At 43.5% G+C, this 13,728-nt stretch overlaps 1 protein-coding gene across 1 annotated transcript in view; it reads left to right on the top strand.

The window, feature by feature from the left end:
- The first annotated feature begins 13,309 nt into the window (after positions 1-13,309).
- UBXN2B (UBX domain protein 2B) overlaps positions 13,310-13,728 on the top strand; it is a 30,094-nt gene continuing 29,675 nt past the window's right edge. The window contains exon 1 of the mRNA XM_057736390.1: positions 13,310-13,431. Within this exon, the coding sequence (XP_057592373.1) occupies positions 13,345-13,431 (87 nt within the window). The 5' untranslated portion in view covers positions 13,310-13,344. The remainder of the gene's footprint in view (positions 13,432-13,728) is intronic.

Below are 13,728 nucleotides of genomic sequence, written 5' to 3'. Positions count from 1 at the left end.
TTCATGTCCACCAGGAACCTCAGAATGTGACTTTACTTGGCATAAGGGTCTTTGCAGATGTAATTAATGTGAGGTTCAAAATAAGATCATCCTGTATTAGGGTGATCCCGAAATCCAGTGAGAGTATCCTTAGAAGAGACAGAAAAGGAGGGGACACAGGGACACGGATAAGAAGGTGATGTAAGTATAGAGGCAGGGATTGGAGTGATGCATCTACAAGGCAAGGAAGGCCGGGGATGGAGGGCCACTGCTGGAAGCTGGGAGAGAGGCAGGGAGTGGGTTCTCCCTCAGGGCCGCAGGGAGGAACAACCCTGGGGACACCTTGATTTCAGACTTCTGGCCTCCAGAACTATGAGAATATACTTCTGTGACTGTAAGCCACCCCATTTGCAGTAAGTTGGCATGGCATCCCTGGGACACTGATGTACACGGGTGCCCCGAGCGACCCCCCACTGGGATGGGACGGCTCCTGGCCAGGCTGCTCCCCAGCTCTCTGTGCTCTGGGGATGGTGGGATGCACGGAGAGGCAGCCTGGATGACTGAGATCTGGACTCCCTTGAGGGGCTGGGGCTGTGAAGGACGAAGCTCCCTTTCCTCAAGGTGAGCCAAGGCTGCAAACCAACACCGAAAGTCCATTGGACTCAGCTCCACACAGGCCAGTCCACCGCCCCCACACCAGCAGTTCAGAAAACACCTTGTAACAACACTGTAAATCAGCTACACTGCAAAGAAAGTAAGGAGGAAAAAAGAAAAGAAAATTAAGAAAGAAAAAAAAGAAAAGAAAAAGAAAACACCCTGTGAGTGAACACTTAGAGGACCACTGAGGAAAACAAGGTCCTCCCTTAACTCCTGTTACAGTGTGTAACACATCTTACATTCAAGAATGAAGAAAATGATCAGACCTTTTCAGAGAAACCAGCATCTTCAACAGAGAAAAGTGTACAAATTGTAAGAAAATGTTAAACACACAGTGAATGTGAAGAAAAGATATATTTGAAAAATACCTTCAAGAGTATCAGTGCATGAGAATCTCAGTCACTTAAAACTGGTGAGGTCACGGTCTCCAAAATGATTTTGTAAGAGAGTCTTCCCAAACAAGGAGTAACTGATGAAGAAGTGGAGAAGCTGGTACGTTACATGTTGCAGGCAGGTATTCTGAGGAAACAAGAGACTCAGCCTTAACCACTTGATAGACCCCGGTGGGTTAGATGATAAACTGCTATATTACAACAGAAATGAAGATGAAGTTATAGGTGTTTAATTCTCCAGAAGATCTCTGAGAATGACAATTTAATTAAAAGATACTTACACATTTTAGAAGATGTGGTACACATATACAATGGAATATTATTCAGCCATAAAAAGGAACAAAATTGGGTCATTTGTAGAGACATGGATGGACCTAGAGACTGTCATACAGAGTGAAGTAAATCAGAAAGAGAAAAACAAATATTGTATATTTACACATATATGTGGAATCTAGAAAAATGGTACAGATGAACCGGTTTCCAAGGCAGAAATAGAGACACAGATGTAGCGAACAAACATATGGACACCAAGGAGGGAAAGAAGTGTGGGGGGGGGGATAAGTTGCGAAAATGGGATTAACATATACACACTAATATGTATAAAATAGATAACTAATGGAAACTTGCTGTATAGCACAAGGAACTCCACTTCCCTGTACAGTAGAAATTAACACAGCATTGTAAAACAACTATACCCCAATAAAAAAAATTCTTTTAATCTAAAAAAAGAACGCAATAGGGAAAAAAAATACTTATACATTTTAAAGGGAAGATATAAACCTGGGGCTTAGAGAAAGGTATCGATTTAGGGCACTCTGTAATATACAGTAAGTTCTAAAATGAAATTTGGGTATTTGGGGTAAATTTGCCCCCCCCCAAAAAAATTGACAGTTAAAGAAATGGAGAAAACTATGTGTTAAAAAATAATTTGCACAATTCTGGAAGTCAGTTTTAATACACTGCTTTGTTCTTGTGGTTAAAAGTTTTGTGTTAAATGTTAAAAAATAGTCCAATCTGGTGAATGTCTAAACCTAAACCGGTCCACAAATGTCTGCCTCACACCTGAGTTTATGACCCTTGTTTCCATTCCTTCACTGTGTTCTTCCATCTGGATGGTCTAGCAGGTAATTAAACTCCTCTGTCCAAAACTGTAATAGTAGTAGTAGCAGCAGTAGCAGTAGCAGTAATAATAATAATAACAATAATAATAATAATATACATGGAGACAAATTGGGGGCCACAGCACCAGCCAAAAGCCTTCACCAGCCCCCACACCCCCCTCCCACGCTGCTCTGCATCAGGCCCTTTGGAAACAACTGCTGCAAATTTCACATCAGCACTTCTCTCTCTTTCTTTTACTAAATTCAACTTTACACCCTACATAAAAAATAACCACAATAATGTATTTAACCCTCTCCTAATGTCTATTGCATGTAACACTGTATCCCTGAGATTTCCACCTTCTTTTGTTCCACAAAGATTGAGAGGAAGCTGGAGGTGGAATCTCAAGTTACAGCTGAAGCCTGCGGGCTGTTGCTCCCTCTGGTGGAAATTTTTCACATTACACGTGCTTTTTTTTGTTTGGGGTGTTTTTTGTAGTTTCTTCTTTTTTTTTTTTTAATGCAGGAGCACTTCATTCACAAGCCAAGAAACATCTCGTAAAGCCAAAAATAATCAGGAAGTCATCGCAAATGATCCCTGAATGATCTAAAATGCATGAATCTTATGTAGCATGAATTCACCAGAATTCTTGTCAGGGCGCTTGTTTAACAGAGATGGCTTGATAATAACTTGGAGTGGCAGATAATATTGCAAAGGACTGATCAGCAATAAATGTTTTTTTAAATATTTGTTCTGATTGATAAAGGATGGGGAGTTTGCATTTGGGAATTGGAGAGAGAGAAATCGCACCCTCACCCTGGGGGACAGGGTAGCATGGTACAACAAAGGCCACAGAAAACACATGCTAAATAAAGAGAGTTTGCTCTGAGCAATCTAAGATGCTGAGTCCCTCCCCAGACCCTTTAAATCTTCAGCAGAAACAATTTGTCAGTCTCCTGTGGAAAACAGTAAAGAAGCTGAATTCTATGTCCTGGGTGGTTTGAGGGGTGAGGGGGGCGGGGGGCTGTGAGACACAGACCCCAAGTCTGAAGGGACAGCTGAATGTAGAAGCCCAGTGTTACCAGGAGAAGCACTGTGGTCCTTCACTGGAGGGAGGTGTAAATTCATAAGCTCAAACACATCTGAGTCAACACTACAGCAAGTGGTTGAAAAGAGGCAAAAGCAGAGCTACAGGTCAGTGTTTCCCAACAAGGTGAGCACAGGAAGTGGTGACGTGTGTAGCTTGCTGACAGAGGTGCAGGGCCTCTGGCCACCCCAGACCTTGTGTTGCTTCCCAAGAGCTCAGAGGTGTCAGTATCTCAGCACCTGTGTGGCCTCCTGAGTGCCCACAGGGGAGGTTGTGCCGTAGGTTGGCTGCATGTGGGCCAATGAAGCGCCCAGGACTGGTCAACAGGAGTGACAACCAGCCCTTGACAAGGCCAAGGTCTCAGGCCTGCACCTGGTCCTCCACGATGGCTAAAATCAATCCCTCTGGTCCTCCTGTCCTGTGTCATCAGGTCATACAGGAATCTAGTCTTTACTGAACATTCCCTGGCTACTTCCGCAGAGCTGCTAAATTCTCTGCATTGACTCAACCGCTCTGTGTTCAGGCACAAGTGAACAGAACTTCACTGCTGCAATTTTGGGGGCTGTTACTCTTTATTTTTACCCTTGCTCTACCTGGTGATGTTTCCCTGTCTGAGTACTTCACTAACAAACAAAGACGGTAACACATTACACAGCTGAGAACCAGGAAGGAAGCATGAAGGGAGAAATGCCTGTGAAGAGCAGAGCTGTGTCTAGGAGTGGTGCGATGTTCGCATAATTCTGAAGCCACTATCTGAGAACAATTCTAACTTCTCTTTTTAAAAAAAAAAAAAAATTAAAAAAAAATTTTTTAACATATACACGTATCTATCCTTTTTCAAAGTCTTTTCCCAGTTAGAAATTCTAACTTCTCTTACTGCGATGACAGAGGGAAAACCTCAGCGGCTTTACGCATAAAAAGGGCAGCTTCCAGGGAACCATGCAGTGATTATTATAATCCTCCATTTCCTTAGTTATACTTCTTAGTCCACTGCACAAGGGCTCTGTCACAATTTCAGAATGAGATGAAAAGGACTCTTTACTCCCAGGATCAGTACTTCAGGACCAGGGCAGGGAGGCCTTGAATGCTTTTAACCTGTGAATCGTGCCATCACATCTCCAGCTCTCCTGCATCCCCCAAGTCCTGGATGTTCAGGCAGAGCCTCCAGATTCCCTTTGGTCAAGGACACATGAATGGGAGCATCACGTGCCAGATCCAGTTAAAAGCTTTAAGACCTGAGGGACTTCCCTGGTGGTGCAGTGGTTAAGAATCTGCCCGCCAGTGCAGGGGACATGGGTTCAATCCCTAGTCCAAGAAGATACCACATGCAGTGGAGCAACTAAGCCCGTGCACCACAACTACTGAGCCTACGTGCCACAACTACTGAAGCCTGTGTGCCTAGAGCCCGTGCTCAGCAACAAGAGAATGTGCCACAATGAGAAGCCCGCACACTGCAACGAAGAGTAGCCCCCACTCGACGCAACTAGAGAAAGCCCACGTGCAGCAATGAAGACCCAATGCAGCCAATAAATAAATAAATTTTTTTTTTTTTAAAAAAAGGCTTTAAGACCTGAGCATGATTTGTCAAATGGCCTTCCCCTTGTGTGACAGCAGAGACTGTTCCAGAGGATGGAGGTGGCCTTAGTCGGCGTCTCTGAGTGAGGCTAACATGAGACAGAGACCATCTCCACCAATTCATCGTCACCCCATGCTCTCTAGGCACCACTGAGATATGAGGACACTTTGTCACCAGAGCACTGCCTTTCCTGACTGAGGTGTATACACAGGCTAATTGTACATATAAAAGAACCCCATATCAACGGGCACTGTATCTTACACGTAGTCATAAGAACTTAGATTATCTAATGTTCAAGATTACAATAAAATAAAAGGTCGTGACTTCTGTAGGCAGATCTAAGATTGTCTTTAAAAGGAACAGCTGCGGGGGAAAAAGGAACAGTTGGTAGAAAAGAGAATACAGTTGACCCTTGAACAACACAGGTTTGAACTGCACAGGACTGAACCTAGATGTGGATTTTTTTTCAGTGAATAGGTACTATAGCTATAGTACTACACGATCTGCAGTTGGTGCTCAGATTCAGAACCACAGATATAGAGAGTGGACTGGAAAGTTACAGCAAATTTTCAACTGCATGGAGGGTCAGTGCCCCAGCCCCTGCTTTGTTCAAGTATCCATTATAACCATAAACTATAAAAAGCAGAGGGGAGGCAGTGATATAACCAAGAGTTGTTGTCAGAGAGCCACCAGCTCCATCCACCGCAATCATCTCCGAGGTAATCAGTGATATCATCATGTTACTCCTGGACCATCTGAACCCAAGATCTCCCCTCGGCAAAACCAGGAGAGGAGACTTTACTTCCGTATTCTTTTATGTCAACCACAAACATTTAGATTCCAGAATATATAAATGTCCAGTCCTGCTTTTTAGAGATGAGCCGCCATACAATAAGGGGCCACATTTAAAAATAATGGCTATGTGAGTCAGAAAGAGAAAAACAAATACCATATAGTAACACATATATGTGGAATACAGAAACATGGTACAGATCAACCCATTTGCAAGGCAGAAATAGAGACACAGATGTAGAGAACAAACATATGGACACCAAGTGGGGAAAGCGGGGCGGGGTGGGGGGGGATGAATTGGGAGATTGGGATTGCCATATATACATTACTAATAAGAAAAAAAATCAAATTGTACACTTTAAATATATGCAGTTTATTGTATGTCAATTGTATCTCAATAAAAGTTCTTAAAGAAAAATAATAAAGGAAGAGATTTTCAGATTAAAAAGATAAAATAAAATAAAATAAAAATAATGGCTACATCTTAGGACTTACTGCTTACAACAAAAAACAACACTTTTCAGAGAAAGATGACAGAATTCAGAGCTCCTATAATGTATTGTTTACAATATCTGATATACAAATAAAAAATATTAGATACACAAAGAAGCAAGAAAATGTGGCCTGAAATTTCTAAAAGGTTAAAAAGCAGTTATTATAAACAGGCCCTGAGATGACCAGATGTTAAAATCAGCAGTCAAGGATTCTTAAGTATACAAGAGAAATATGTTAAAGAATCTACAGGAAAAGAGAGACCTACTGGGTGAAGAGGTGAGAAATTTCAGAGAGAAGGGAATTCTACAAGTAAACCAGCAGAGAGTTCCAGCCCAAGAGGGCAACACAGGAGGTTCCATGGACACCTCGAATCTGCAGCTCCACACAGAACAACTCCCTCTGAAAGAAAGGCAAACCTAGCTAGATAACTCCTACACATCAGGCAAATGAGAAAAAAATCCACAACAAAACAGGTAGGAAAGGCTGCACCTTCCATTGTAGATCCAGCCCCGTGCAGTGACTGACACACAGTCAGAAGGGAACTCACAACTCCCACTGTTCCCTGAGCAGCAAGGGGTTTGGACCCAACACCTAGTGCCCCAGCTTTTAAAACTTCCACCTAAGGGATGGGCCCCCAACACATCTAGTTCTAAAAGCCAGCAGGGATTACATCCATGAAACTACAAAGCCATAGCAAAGAAAGAAAGAGTTGTTAATGCGCTTGTGAGGACTCATCCCCCCAGTGCAAGCACAGAAGCAGCGGACAGAAATGCCCATCTCCCAGTCTACCTAAAAGAGGTCTGTTTGCATTCCTTACAATCTGCAGCCTGAGGGTCAGGCCCCTGACTTAGCACATGCCGAGGGGCCTCCTCCTGTCCTCCAAGGAGACCCAGGAGTCTGATAGGAGCCATCTCTAGCATCTCCCTCCGCCCGCCTGGAAGGAGCTTGTACACACATCTGATGCCTGGCTTTTGCAGACGCGACCCAGGAGAGGCACCCCTTTATTGCCTGGCCCTGGTGGCCAGTGGGACTTGCATTTGCAGGACCTATTGGACTGTAGCTAAGAAACAGCTCGCAACTGGCTATCACCCCAGGGCTCAGTGCAGAGGGAGCAGACACAAATGCCCATCTCCCAGTCTTATCCCTGAAAGAGGTCTACTTTATACTTTCAATTATAAGATAAAGTCTGAGAATCTAATGTAAAATATGGTGACTAGTTGATTGTGTTCCATAACTGAAATATGAGACTTGAAGTCCTATTCTAAGAGAGTAGAACTTAAATGTTCTCACCACAAAAAAAAGGGTAAATATGTGAGGTGATGGATTATGTTAATTAACCAGACGGGGGGAATGCTTGCACAGTGTATACATATAGCAAAACATTAAATTGTATACTTTAAATCTATTACAGTTTTATTTCAATTAAAAGAAAAAGAATTTGTACAATGTCAGTGCAATGAGGGTGATGAGGAGAAGAGAGATTTTGGAGGAGAAACCAAAAGATTTGGTAAACAAACTGAGGCTAAAGGGAAAAGAGGAATTAAAAAGGACTCTGATTTGTAGCTTATGGTAAATGGCAAGAAGCTATAGAATAAACAAGTTCCGTGATTTCTTGAACCCCCTCGACCACTTTGAGAATAAAAAATAGTCAGAAATGGAAAGGGAGTGACGTACTTCTGATCATTTCTTTGGGGAAGAATGGGAAGAGATATTATAGCTTCCATCACAAGATAAAAAGAGGGACCATATGTTGTGAATGTCACCAAAGTTGGTTGATACTTTCATTCAAGTTAAGATGTGAGTGAAACAACACAATATACATAGTAACTCAATGAAGGACTTCTGTATCAGTTAGTCATTTTCAAATACTGAAAGAATGTCCCTTTTTTTTCCCTTTTGCTATTCACAATATAGCAGCTACAGACACAGCACACTTTTAAGTCTTAACTGCCTTGTAAACATTTTCTCCACCACATTCTTTAATTTAGAGTAGGCAATGAACAGAATAATGAATCAAGGTCTTATGTGTGGTATTTGCCAATTTCTGAGGTGTAAATACTCCCACCACAGTGAATTTCAAGCTACCAATATATTGTCACTGAACGGGCATTTGGAAAGAGGTGTACTGTAGTAGGCCATTATATGCTATTTCCACCATGTAGATACAATAGATATATAAATAATAATAAAGTGTATTTAGCATAGATAATAGATAATAAAATGTAGAGCATAGATAATAATAAAATGTATTTAAATAATTTGGAAATGATTTTGAGGATTACATTAGTTTTTAATATTTCATTGTATAAATAAATTGTATAAATAAACCATTTATTTATAATCTACATTTCATTGTATAAATCATTGAAATATTTCAATGATTTCATTGTAAATTTATATAATGTAATTTTTTTTCTTTTTTTATAGTTGATTTACAGTATTGTATTAGTTTCAAGTGTACAGCAAAGGGATTCAGTTATACATAGATACATGTATATATTTTTTTTAATTTTTTTCCCTTATAGGTTATTTGAAGATATTCACTATAGTTCCCTATGCTATGCTGTAAATCCCTGTTGTTTATCTATTTTATATATGGTAGTGTGTATCTGTTAATCCCATACTCCTAACTTATGCTTCCTCTCTTCCCCTTAATTTTTTTTTTTTTTTTTTGCCACACTCGAGGCTTGTGGGATCTTAGTTCCTCGACCAGGGATTGAACCCGCGCCATGACCATGAAAGTGCCAAATCCTGACCACTAGCCCACCAGGGAACTCCCTCCAATCCTACTCTCGATTATCTGTAGGAAACGGCACGGTGGGTGTCATCTCCATGTCACTAGTCGGTCCAGTCTCTTGTCTTCAGCCTCCCTCTCTATTGCCTACGTGTGCTCTGAATGTTCTCTTTTCCCCACTGAGCCCTTCCGTGTTGGTTTTTCTGAGTATTCTCAGTCCTCACATCTTATCACATCTCACACTGCCTACCACAGGAAGACCCACCTCCTCTGCTATCACTCATGGGCTGTCAACACCAAATCTGTATCTCCAAACCAAAATCCTCTCCTCACCTCCTACTATCTAGACCCACATTTGCAATTGCTCTGTGACGTATTTTCCCCCTAGTGTCCCACATAAATTTCAAATTCGAAATGTCCATAATACTCTCTTCCCTTGTGATTTGATGACTATGTTTAGTGTTATGTTTGGAGTCCTTTTTGCGTGTGTGTGTGTGTGTCTGTATCTATTACAGAGTTTCGGTTCCCATGAGGTTTATATACAGCAACCTATAAATATACAGGATTATTTTAAGCTGATGATCACCTAAGTGATCTCTTTTTATTTATTTATTTATTTGTTTGTTTATTTATTTATTTATTTATTTATTTATTGGCTGGGTTGGGTCTCTGTTGCTGCACGTGGGCTCTTTTTTTTTCTTTCTGTAGTTGTGGTGAGCAGGGGCTACTCTTTGTTGCGGTGCGCGGGCTCCTCATTGTGGTGGCTTCTATTGTTGCGGAGCACGGGCTCCAGGCGTGTGGGCTTCAGTAGTTGTGGCATGTGGGCTCAGTAGTTGTGGTTCACGGGCTCTAGAGCACAGGCTCAGTAGTTGTGGTGCATAGGCTTAGTTGCTCCAAGGCATGTGGGATCTTCCTGGACCTGGGCTTGAACCCGTGTCCCCTGCATGGGCAGGCAGATTCTTAACCACCAGGGAAGTCCTGAAGTGATCTCTTCTACTAAAACTACTGGGGTAAACATTTCAGGATGTATGTAAGTCAAATCATTATGCTGCGGTCTTCTCTGGTGGTGCAGTGGTTAAGAATCTGCCTGCCAATACAGGGAATACAAGTTCAAGCCCTGGTCAGGGAACATCCCACATGCCTTGCAGCAACCAAGCCCATGTGCCACAACTACTGAAGCCCATGCATCTAGAGCCCGGCAACAAGAGAAGCCACCACAATGAGAAGCCTGTGCACCACAGCGAAGAGCTGCCCCTGCTCACCACAATGAAGAGCTGCCCCTGCTCACCACAACTAGAGAAAGCCCTCGTGCAGCAACAAAGACCCAAAACAACAAAAAAATTTTTTTAAAAATCATTATACTGTACCCCTTAAATTTATACAGTGCTGTATATCAGTTATATCTTAATAAAACTGGAAGGAAATAAAGCAAAACAAAACCACAAAATGTCCATAACAAGCTCATTTCTTTCTTTTGAAGTCTGCTTCTCCCTTTCAACTCAATAATTTACAGGAGGCGCCATTTGCCAAATTGCCTAACCAAAATCCTCCATGTCATGCTTTACTCCTCCTTCTTTCATATATTCCCCACGTAAGACTCCAGCACCAACTGGCTCTGGTCCTAATGTAACACGGAAAAGCTAAATTGGACTCCATGTTGGATCTGTTTCTTTGACTTTTGCTTTTCATTACTTTTGTTATTATAATTATACACAATGGACTGCTTCGGGGAACCCTACCCACCTGTGAGTGGCTGCAGAAAAGAAGAAATCAACACATCCTTTTCCAGAGGCTAGTCATCCCAGGAGATGTTTTATAAGACATAATCCTTGTTACTTTACTTCCCATCCCTCTCTCTCTGATACTATAAAAGAAACTGGCACCCAGACCCTGAGAAGATGATTTTTTTACAGAGACACTAGTCTGCCATCTTCACTGTCTGCCGGCTTTCCAAATAAAGTCATATTCCTTGCCTCAACACCGATTTATTGGCCTGTCGTGTGGCGACCTGAGCGAGCTTGTACTCTAATATCTCTACCAATTACTGCTTTCTCTTTGCTCACTGCCACTGATGAAACTTTAATCCTGGAAGTTCCCTGGCGGTCCAGTGGTTAGGACTTGATACTTTCACTGCCGAGGGCCCAGGTTCGATCCCTGGTGAGGGAACTAAGACCCCACAAGCCACGCAGTGGCAGTGGAAAAAAAAAAAGGATTAAAAAAAAAAAAACCCTTTAATCCTACGCACCCCTCTGTTGTGATAACCTTCTAATTTCATAACTGATTCATCTTACACAGTGATGCCTCTGTTACCCTTCTAAGTCGCAAATCACTTAATGGTTCCCAATTGCCTTAGAGCAGCATTTCTCAACCATGGCTGCACAATAGAATTATCTGGGGGGTGGGGGTGGGGTAGAGGTTCAACCAGTTTTATAAATGTATGATTTACATATAATAAGGTATACCCATTTTAAGTAAACAGTTCAATGCGTTTTTAACACACACACACTATCATCACCAATAAAGATATAAAACATTTTCATCACCTCAAAATATCTCCACATATCCTTTTCAGTCAAATTCCCCAAGTTTATCCTTCCCCAAAGAGTTGACCCCAAGCAACCACCAGCTTTCTGCCAGTAAAGATAAGTTCTGCCTGTTCTAGAATCTCCTATAAATTGAATCAGACAATGTTTACTCTTTTACATCTGGCTTCTTTTACTCAAGATAATGTCCTTGAGATTCAGTCATGGTGTGTGAATCAGTAGTAATTCAGTCCTTTTTACCGTTGAGTCGTATTCTGTGGTATGAATTTCTCAAAATGTTATGTATTCATTTGTTGACGGACATTTGGACTATTTCCAGTTTGAAGCTATTATGAATAAAGCTTCTATGAACATTTGGGTACAAATATTTTTGTAAACGTAAGTTTTCATTCCTCTTGGGTCAATACTTAGGAGTGTCAATGCTGGACCTTATGATAACTGAATATGTAACTTTAGAAGAAACTGTCTATTTTCCACAGTAGCTGCACCATTTTCCATTCCCACCAGCACTTAGGAGAGTTCCAGGCAGAAAACCAGGACAAACATAGCTCATCTAGCTTCTTCCCCTTCTCTGGCACAGCACAGATCTGTACTGCCTGCAATTCAATGTCTGAAAATAATCATTTCATATATTTTGTCTAGTTTTTTCATTGTTGGGAGTGGAAGGGGAAATCCAGTAGCAGGTACACTGTCATGACCAGAAGCAAAGTCCACTTGGGAAGTGTCTTTAAAAATATGATACTTGAGTGCCCTCCCATATTAATTAAATCTGAGTTCCTGCAGTGAGGAGGGGAAAGGAGCTCTAATGTGCATCAGCCTTGAGAACCACCGGCCCAGAGGGTAATATTCAATCTCTTCACTAAGGCAAGACCCTTCAGCATCTGTCCTAAGCCTGCATCTCGGGTCTAGATCCGCACCACACTCCTCAAGCCCAAACCATCTTTTCTCATTTCTCCTAAGGTCCAACCATGCGGTACTTTATCAGCATGAACAGGGTATTTCAAACCCAAGCCTCTCCCTGTCGTCCCTTTTCGTCCAAAGTTTACCAGGAGCACTTATCCTTCAAGATTTGCCCAAAATGCCATTGGCTGTATGCGATATAAAGAAGAGCCAGGGATTTCTAGGGCAGAATGTTGTACTAAAAAGAACATCAGGTCAACCAACAGATGCAAGGCTTAGAATCCGGTACCGTCATTTACAACAGGGTGAGTTTAGCCGTTATTTGTCATCTGCTTTCCTCAGGTATTACACGGTAACAATACTTACCTGACAGAGAAACAGACGAGATGACACATATAACCGAATGCACCCAGAACACGTCCCTTCACACCCCACATTCCACTCGTAACATTTCCTGCAAAGCTCTACTGCAAATGGCACTTTATGATCTGTTTACACCTCTCCTTCCTCCACTAGATTGTGAGTTTTATAATGACCAGGACTATTTCCTTTTACCTTTGAATCCGGGGGCATAAAAGTGCCTGGGATAAGACAGGAGTTTAAATAAATCTCAGATGAATGAAGAGAATTTAGGACTCTCTAGTTCTGATCGCAAAGAGAGTTTACGGGGTTCTTCCTCCTCAGCATCAATTCACGCTTTGGGGGCGACGTACCACCCAGTCGTTGGCAGGGAAATGAGAGGATGTGACAGAGACTGGAAAAGTAAGGTGGCACTTTTCATCAGATGAAACAACCAGAGTACATTTTCACTGCGGGGTTAAAAGAACCCCCAAGACCGTGCTGCCCTCCAGGGGGGCCCCAAGGACCCTCCCGGCTTACGCAGAAGCTTCCCCGCCGCGAAATTCTGAGCCAACTTCCTTTAAGGAAAGAAGCGGCACCGCGACAGGTGGGCAGGCGCCGGAAGAGAGGCGCGCAGGGCCCGGGGGAGGCGGGGTCGCGCAGGGGCCGCCCCGCCCCGCGGTTGCCAGGCAACCGGTCCCGGAAGTCCCGGGAGGCGCATTGGTGGCGGCCCCGAGAGCGGGTGAAAGATGGCGGAGGGCGGCGGCGGCGGCGAGGCGGACCAGGAGGAGCCGAGGGCGGCGGGGCCGCGGCCCCCGAGCGCGCAGGACTTGCAGGTGCGGCGGGCGGCGGGCGGCGGGGCGGCGGGGCGCCGGGGCGCCGGGGCGCCGGGGCGGGGGCGCGGCCGGGGGCGTGTGGGGCCGCCCCGGACGCGGCCGAGCTTCCCCAGACCCGCTTGGGGACCGAACTGGGGCTCCGGCGCCGCGGGGCTCCGCCGGGCAGCGCGCCGGGCAGCGGCGAAGATGGAAACGAGTGTCCGAGCCCGGCGCTCCCGGGCCGCCCTGCCTCGTTTCCCCTCCACCCCACTTGCAGTTGAAGAAGCAGCTGTTGATTTGGAATGGCGTTTGGCTGGA

This window comes from Hippopotamus amphibius, chromosome 5, assembly GCF_030028045.1.
Source record: "Hippopotamus amphibius kiboko isolate mHipAmp2 chromosome 5, mHipAmp2.hap2, whole genome shotgun sequence".
NCBI classification, from domain to species: Eukaryota; Metazoa; Chordata; class Mammalia; order Artiodactyla; family Hippopotamidae; genus Hippopotamus; species Hippopotamus amphibius.
This window is presented reverse-complemented; position numbering and strand designations above follow the sequence as displayed.